At 45.7% G+C, this 8,681-nt stretch overlaps 1 protein-coding gene across 1 annotated transcript; it reads right to left on the reverse strand.

Annotated features, from left to right (window-relative positions):
* Positions 1 to 751: 751 nt before the first annotated feature.
* Positions 752 to 4,893, reverse strand: RBBP9 (RB binding protein 9, serine hydrolase). The gene is made up of 5 exons (XM_074947194.1): positions 4,707 to 4,893; positions 3,192 to 3,234; positions 2,262 to 2,367; positions 1,542 to 1,627; positions 752 to 1,231 (listed from the first exon to the last, which is right to left on the reverse strand). Exons 1-5 carry the CDS (start codon positions 4,821 to 4,823, stop codon positions 1,005 to 1,007), a joined length of 579 nt encoding a protein of 192 aa, XP_074803295.1. The 5' UTR covers positions 4,824 to 4,893; the 3' UTR covers positions 752 to 1,004.
* Positions 4,894 to 8,681: the final 3,788 nt, after the last annotated feature.

The raw sequence follows: 8,681 nt of genomic DNA on the forward strand, positions 1-8,681 counted from the left end.
GCTTTTTCCACATCCTCTGTCACTAGGTTGCCTCCCTCATTCAGTAAGGGGCCCACACTTTCCTTGGCTTTCTTCTTGTTGCCAACATACCTGAAGAAACCCTTCTTGTTACTCTTGACATCTCTTGCTAGCTGCAGCTCCAGGTGCGATTTGGCCCTCCTGATATCTTTCCTACATGCCCGAGCAATATTTTTATACTCTTCCCTGGTCATATGTCCAACCTTCCACTTCTTGTAAGCTTCTTTTTTATGTTTAAGATCCGCTAGGATTTCACCATTAAGCCAAGCTGGTCGCCTGCCATATTTACTATTCTTTCGACTCATCGGGATGGTTTGTCCCTGTAACCTCAACAGGGATTCCTTGAAATACAGCCAGCTCTCCTGGACTCCCTTCCCCTTCATGCGCGGTCCACATTGCCAGGGCAGGCGGGAAGCCTGCCTTTGCACCCTAGCTGCGCTGCGGACCGGGAGCCGCCTCAGGCAAGTCCGCACCCCAACCCCGCACCCCAATTCCCTGCCCCAGTCCTGAGCCCCCCCAAACCTGGAACCACTTCCTGTACCCCAAAGCTCTCATCCCCAGCCCAGAGCCTGCACCCCCAGCCCAGAGCCCCCTCCCACACCCTGAACCCCTCATCCCCAGCCGCACCCCACAGCCGTCATCCCTGTACCTCTGCCCCAGCCCCTCCCACGCCCCAAACCCCTCATCCCCAACTCCGTTGGGTTGCGGGCATCAACAATTTTCTTCAACTGGGTCCCCAGAAAAAAAAAGTTTGAAAGCCCCTGCTCTAGATCTTTGCTGTCGAATTGCTCAGAAGGAAATACAGCCTGCACCTCCTGCCCCCAAGGTAAGGAAATACACAATGAACAGGTTTCAGAGTAGCAGCCATGTTAGTCTGTATCTGCAAAAAGAAAAGGAGGACTTGTGGCACCTTAGAGACTAACAAATTTATTGGCGCATTATGCACAAGTCCTCCTTTTCTTTTTACACAATGAACAGGCCCTGCTTTAAGCAGCCCTGTTGAGTATTCCCTGGACCACACTGATTAGCTCATTGAATTCACTGCTCTGAAAATGGCCCCTGTCTGTGAACTTGTAAAGCTCTGCGTTGAGCTCATTGGCCACTGCCTGCTGCTCACTCCAGGGAAGAAAAGGATCATCTGTGGAAGCAAACTGCACAATGCGATTGCAGTTAGCCTTGATCTTCTCCCATTGCCAAGGTCGGTTAAAGTATCCTGAAGGGCACAAAAACAATCATTAGGGAACTGAATCTAACCTCTCTGTGGTATCTTCAATGTCCTGTTTACTTCCTTGTAAATTTCCAATGCAAATAAATTTCTTCTTGGGACCAGATGCAAACTGGGAGCAGTCACGGATTTAAAAGATTTCTGACTGCCCAGTGTCAAGCAAGCAGTCTCCGGTTTGTGGATAAGCAGGCATATGTGAAAGGACATGACTCTCCTTTCAAATTATTAGGGAATGTCATGCTAGTAATTTTATTGGTTCAAGAGAATGCCACATGTAGATCAGATGAGATCAACTTACCGCTCTCTCTTTCATTCTCATCTCCCAAGTCGGAAACGTAAGCAGACACTAAAATAACTGCATACACCTTGTGAGTTTCTGCAAACCTGAGAAAAAAAGGAGCCAGGTGACTAAGCCGGCTGTACATCATTCTCGTACACAATACATAGTTCCTGTCATTTTAAGCAGTTTGCACCTTTGGGAGATTGTTTTTACCTTCTAATCTATCATTTAAGAACATGAAAAAAATCCAGATTGTTTTTACATTTAAAGGAGAACGAGAAGCAGGGAACAGCAGAAGCCAAGACAGAGTAACTGACTGAATCTGACAGCAGGGCTTTACAATGTCCTTTTTGCAAAGATGGGGTGATGTTCATGTAAAAGATTTGGACAGGTTACAGCTACAGGCAAGTCACCCAAGGATGTTCAGATGGATCATGTAATGCCATAGCACCCAAACTATTACATTCGATTGAGGTGGGGGTGTTTTATCGTGGCATTCCGTCCCCATTGTTACACATCCAGTTCTTCAGTGGCAGATCAGAGGCCCAATACAGAGCCAATCCTGAGTCCCTTATGCATGGTTCTAATCCCATTAAAAGGATTCTACTCACACTGATGTCAGGGGGTAGTTTTGCCATTGATCTCAAGTCAAGCAGAACTGGGATCATTAGCTTAAATTGGCCTGATCACATTAGAGTGTGAAACATGAAGCTCTGTGCAATGTCCCCTGTACTGTACCTCATGGCAGCGGCCGCACCAGAACTGTGTCCAATAATGATAGTCTGCTCATCGCAATGGAGTTCTGATTCCATGAATGGCAGCCAGATTCTCTCTCGAGCTGTAACTGATTTTTAGAGAAGCGATTCAATTGCTTCGTGCTTCCTTATCTGGCAAAGAATGAACTCTTCCCCTCCTCCCCACCCCGGCTAGCATGCTCTGTGTGCATCTCTTTCAGGGATTTTCTCTCTATTTAATTCTCCGTGTACTTATTGCTTGGGAAAGGGGTTAGGTTAGCAGCCCTGGAAACCAAAGGCCACTGTTTATCCTCACTATGCATCAAGTGTACACTGCAGCTGTGCAAATTCCAACCATGCTACCCCACCAAAAAGCGCTTCCACATGGAGCTGGAGGTGCCAGGTGTAAGGGTCAGTGTGTAGTTTAACCTTCAAGGCTCAGTCTTTGGCCTCTTGGCTGAGATTGCCAACAAAGACACCAGTCCTGATGGTGGTGGTAGTGTTGTGGACACCGGTCTGCTGGAAACTAGGCTGAGACAGAGACTATTTGTCTAGAACTCCTGGCAGAAATAGCGATCTGGAATGTCAGCCTTCATGAACACTTCCCCATCGAGCTCCCCAGTTTGCTCCAGCTCATCCAGGGCCCCGTGGAATCTCTGGGGCTTGCAGGTCTTAGTCAAGCATGTACTGTCTGTGCATGAGCAATGTTTTGCATCACAGGATGTGCACGTAGCGTTCAGATGAGCATCCCAAGCCCTCTCCCAATTAAAGCATGTGAGCAGGCTATGCACTATGGATCTTCTTGTGGGCTGGGGGTGCACCAACTCCCCAAGCATGAAGACAGCCACTGAGATAGTGCAGGCTCATATTCATTTTCTGGAGATATTGAGCATGGGATAAGGCAAAATAAGGGGACAAGAAAAAACAGACTTACTTGGGTCAGGCATATTTCGAAGTATACACTGGAAACCAGGTATCTGTGTGGAGAATACCAATGATTGCACTGTCAAAGGTTGTCTCTTAGCAAGCAAAGTTAGACAACTACTGCATTGCTCACTTTCCTCCAGAGGGTCTTCAAAGACGGGCCTTGCTACAGTGTGTCAGGTTGAAAGGTTGAACGCTTGAGGTGGACTGGGGAACACGGAGAAGAGTGAGTAGCTAGTATTTACCTAGTCCTTTGAAAACGTAAAGCACTGTACACACTGCGAATTATTATACCTGGGTGGAGGGAGATTGCTGATTTTACAAATACTCCTCATTTGAATTACCAGCAATCTCTCTCAAACATACCTTTTGGGGTTCTCCCTTGGGGGACCAATCACTGCACTCTTGTGCTTGCATCTCACTAAGAGCGATCCCTTATTTCTGTGCTAACTTTCTCCTCCATATGATGTCAAGTGGCTGAACATCATAACAGAAATACCTGAGTGGAATTACAGGGAACCAGGTGAGAGTCCCAAGAGGAGCAATAAAGCATCATATACTGCATCCTTCATGCATCATTCAAATCAGCGTGCTGGATCTTCCCCCAAAAGGGAGCTCTGAACAAGCCTGAGGGGAGGGGGGATGTTATATGACAAAGACAAGAATCACAGAGAAAGTCGCTTACTTCTAATGCTGAACAAGGAACTTTATTAGAGTAAGAAAAACTATATGATCTCTCTCTCTCGCTCTCTGATTCACTGCAGAAGTTCTGCCTAGACCAGAGATTCTCAAACTGTGGTCCACGGACCAAGCTCCATTCAGGTGGTCCGCGGACAGTTCCCTCTAAGGTGCGCACCTGGGCAGCCACACATGAGAGAATGAAGGGCCACCCACCTATTTAGTGGAGCTGCACAGGCAGGGGGTAGGTGGGAGGGGGCAGTAGGGTGAGAAGGGGGGCTGGGGGGAATTTGGGATGTGCAGGGCTGTGGCTGCTGGGGAGAAACACCCCCCCTCCTTCCCAGCCCCAGCTTGGGGGCTGTCCCGGTGCGAGAGAGAGGGCACATCCATCGCATTAGAAAGGTAAGACAACTGATATTAAAATATGAGTTGTGTGCTTTTATTTTTAGAACAAAAAAAAGTTTATTATTATTATTAAGGTTTTTTATATATAGCACTTTTATGCAAAGTGCATTACAACAGTTAGCTAACGGTACAAACAACATTTGGAAAGATCATTAAGTGGTCTGCCGAGACCCTCAGCAATTTTCAAGTGGTCGGTGAAAAAAAAAAAGTTTGAGAACCACTGGCCTAGACCCTTCCCCAGTCCCCCTCCTGCTTGCCAGCTGTGGATTTAAAGAAAGGGAACATAGATGCTAAACCTCACAAAAGGGAAGCAGAGACTGGGGCACACAGCTTGACGAGGAAAAGAAGCCAGGTGCCTGATCCAGGGTGTTCCAAACAGCTGGTGGGGAGAAGAGTAAATAAATGCAGTCAGATCAAACCTCGTGTCATCACCATGTCTCACCTCCTCTAGTCTTTCCCACACCCATCTGTACCAGTTGGATTGCTCGATGTCGCCTGACCCGTTCCCAGGCACGATAACAGCTTTAGTGGCAGGAAGCTTCTGCCGCACCTGGAACATGCTGCCACCGCACTGCAGCAGGAGGAGCAGATGCTTTTGCTGATACAGACTAACAGGGCTACCACTCTGCAGCCAAGAAGAGGGGATCCTGGGGTGGCTGGGAAATGGAGGCAGAAAGGAGGCATCTTGGGAGTTGAAGTTTTCTCGGTAGAAAATTATTCACAGTGTGGTCCTTGCTGTCATTTGTTGCTCTCTGAAATAAGCTAATTTAGAAACCCCAAAGCACAAGTTAATGAGACAAAAGCAACACGTCAAAGACTTGAAAATCACAATGGGAGCTAGCGCCTTACCTGCTATTTGTCAATTTTGTTTGCAGTGTTGTAGTCATGTTGGTCCCAACTCCCAGGATATTAGAGAGACAAGGTGGGTGCGGTAACACCTTTTACTGGACCAACTTCTGCTGGCGAGAGAGACAAACTTTCAAGCTACACAGAGTTCTTCTTCTTGTTAATTTTGTTATTTCCATCTTTTTTTTTGGATGTTTGTACAGTGTCTAGCACAATGGGGCCCGTCCTGGTCCACAATTGGGGGTCTGCAGACACTAATGCAATGCAAATTACTATTAATTATTATTTTCAGTAGAGAATATTATCAATATACCTAAGTGTGTATGCATAAATTTCAATAAGGTTTGTGTATGGTTTTGTTTAGCAGTGTGTATTGGATAGCTGATATAATTTTTGAAAGACGTAGTGTAAATATATAGTACAGGCTTATATTTTTGATAAGGTAAGAACATTTGAGAATGTAATCAGCCTTTGGGGTCTCTGTCTGGTGTACTGTATGTGAAGGTGCTAATATTGTCTTAATGATTATAATTGTCTTTAGATGATTAAATAAACTAGGTTGGAATGTCAAAGTTAAGGTTGCAAATTGTAGTGTAATTCTGAGTTCTTTGATGAGAGCACTGAGTTGAATTGAATGTGTTAGAGACGGTGTTAGCCTCATGGTATAGCTACCTATACCATTGGTGGCAGTGGGCAGATTGTTATTGTGCAGGTGTGAATGTTGCTTTAACATATGCTTTTCTTGCTTTATAGTGTTTGCATTGATGTGAGGAAATACAACTGAGCAACTTTATGTTAAAGATTTTAGTGTGGGAGTGACTATAAGGAACAGTACCGCAATGTTTCAAATACACTACCATAGCCCCTGAAGACATATCTACACTGGGCGTGTTAGTCCACTTTCCCTTTGTTGCTGCCATTGTTTCAGCTCCACTTGTGGAAGCAATAATATGTATTATCTGCACCATATATATGTATTTTATATGCATTAAGCATAAATAGTATTAAGCACAAATATAATAGCAATTATATAGCTAACATTGGGCTATGCTTTTTATATAACCCTAATTACTTATGCTGAAGCAACGGAAGCTGTCAAAATCAGGATTGATGAATCCTTTACCACAGCATCAGAATGGGAGTTATTCTCACAGGCCAGTTCTGGAATGTTCCAAAGGAAGAAGACAAGACATATGACTATTTTACCCTGGTACTGTTACGAATTACACCTGATAGGACACGCACACATGTGCTACGAATTACACCTGGTAGGACACGCACACATGTGCTACGAATTACACCTGATAGGACACACACAGTTCGAATCTAGGCTGAGGCACAGAAATAAAGTCCACAACTGCAGAGTTCCCAAAAGGCACTAAGTTTATTACGCTCGAGCGTGGTGCCCCCCTGCTAGCCAGGAGGGGACCCTGAATACAGATTATACAAAGGTTATATACTTTTTAGCAAAGCATGTTGCCCTCGTGCATCGGAAACCTTAGCCAATAAACAAACCCTTGTCTTATCTACCACCTATCCCTGCTTGGTGCATTCCTCGTGCTATACCAGTATGTTAATTATACAGCATGGTCCTAAAGCCATGCATCAGTAACTTTTATTATCAGGATGGGAGGCCTCACATCAAGGCCAAGAGACAGGGAGTCAGAGGCTGACAAAAACCAGATACTGCAAATCAAGGCAGGCTGGAGACAAGGAGGAGAATTTTCACACGGATTCGGTATCTAAGGATTACTCCTCCTGGTGTATGATGTGCTGGCATTTAGACAATGGTGGGCCCCAAACCAAAATGGAGTCACATGTGCTAACTTTTCTTAACAGTACAAACTTAGGAGGTACCTTCATATGCCCTTGGTACATGAAATGCATGTGTTCAGAACAAAGAGGTAAGCAGTACACCCTGGAACCAGAAAAACAAGGTAGAAAGCTGATTGTTTAACCTAGTTTCAGATGATGTACACAGTACCTTTTACTTGTAAATAGGGTACAAAAAGATGGCTTTGGGGGTGTAACTTGGGGAGCACATCTGCTGCTACAACGTGAATGTAACAATGTTGCATGAGATGGCTTCCTGGAGACTGTTATCATATAGGACTTTTTCCTGTACTGTATTCTTTTTGGCTTATAGCAATAAAACTTATTGATGTTGGTTATTTGGTCACTTGAATACATTTCATAACGAACCAAAGTGTGGTCAAGCAATTGACTATACAATTTATCCACAGGACTAATGCTCTAAGCCCTGTGCAATCTAACTCTGCTCATGTCAAGGCTACATGACACAATGTTTAAAGTACCACCAGACACCACTGCCTTGTCTACGCTGTGGCTCCCAGTGTTGCTGCCACTGATGGTAGTAATGGCTGGGAAAAAATCTTAGGGCGTGGCTACACTTGCAGATGTAGAGCGCTTTGAGTTAAACCAGCCTTCGTAGAGCACAGTAGGGAAAGCGCTGCAGTCTGTCCACACTGACAGCTTCAAGCGCACTGGTGTGGCCACATTTGCGGCACTTGCAGCGGCATTGGGAGTGGTGCATTATGGGCAGCTATCCCAGCATGCAAGTGGCTGCAACGTGCTTTTCAAATGGGGGTGGGGTGGGGTGGGGTGGCGTGTGACAGGGAGTGTGTTGTGTGTATGTGGGGGGAGAGAGCATGTCAGCATGCTGTCTTGTAAGTTCAGATAGCAGCAGACCCCCCTCACCCCCTCCCCTCTCTCTCACACACAGCATTCCACACTAATGGTTGCTTTTGTCTCGGAGCAGATAAGCAGCCGACTGTCAGAAATGGAGCTTTCAAAGGGCATTTCCTCATTCCTACAGCCAATTCCAAACAATGACAAGAGTGGCCACTTGACTTAAGGGGATTATGGGACATTTCCGGAGGCTGATCAGAGCGCAGTAAAGCAACACCTCGTTCACACTGGCGCTGCGGGGCTCCAGCGAGGGCGCAGCAAACATTATTCCACTCGCCGAGGTAGAGTACCATCAGCACTGTAGCCGCGGAGTCAGAGTGCTCTATGTGCCTTGCCAGTGTGGATGGGTTGTGAACTAGTGTGCCTAGGGCTCCTTTATTGCACTGTAACTCGCAAGTGTAGCCAAGCCCTTAGTATAGACTGGTCATGGAGAGTGTCACGCTGTCTGGAATGGCTCACGACTGAGAGTGCTAACCTCGGAGCAGACTGTCAAAAGCAGGGCAGATACCCCAAGCTGGTGGTATGTTCTATAATTAGATTTCACCAACCCAGTAACAAATGTGAACTAAATCACGGTGACAGTCTTACCATGGAATTCAAGACAGTCCCGTTGGGCTCTCCAGACTTTCATGCCACCCAGGCAAGCTGAACTTAGTGATAAATGGTCACTTGCACCAAAAATCACAAAATATTCAGGTTGCTTCTAGTCGCAAGAGACCAGTCACTTACCCCAGATCAATTTGTACCTTAGATCTCTCACCAAAGACAATGCCTGTAACCAATTCTGTAACAAACTAACCAAAGGTTTATTAACTGGGAAAAAGAAATGAGTCATTCATAGGTTAAAGCAAGCAAGCACATA

This window comes from Natator depressus, chromosome 3 (assembly GCF_965152275.1).
Source record: "Natator depressus isolate rNatDep1 chromosome 3, rNatDep2.hap1, whole genome shotgun sequence".
Classification (NCBI taxonomy): domain Eukaryota; kingdom Metazoa; phylum Chordata; order Testudines; family Cheloniidae; genus Natator; species Natator depressus.

Coding starts and splice junctions, on each gene's coding strand:
- RBBP9 (XM_074947194.1), bottom strand. CDS start 4,823: ATGTTCCAGGTGCGGCAGAAGCTTCCTGCCACTAAAGCTGTTATCGTG. Junction 2,368..3,191: donor TCGAAATATGCCTGACCCAA/GTAAGTCTGTTT, acceptor TCTAAAAATCAG/TTACAGCTCGAGAGAGAATC. Junction 1,628..2,261: donor GGTGCGGCCGCTGCCATGAG/GTACAGTACAGG, acceptor TTTTTTTCTCAG/GTTTGCAGAAACTCACAAGG.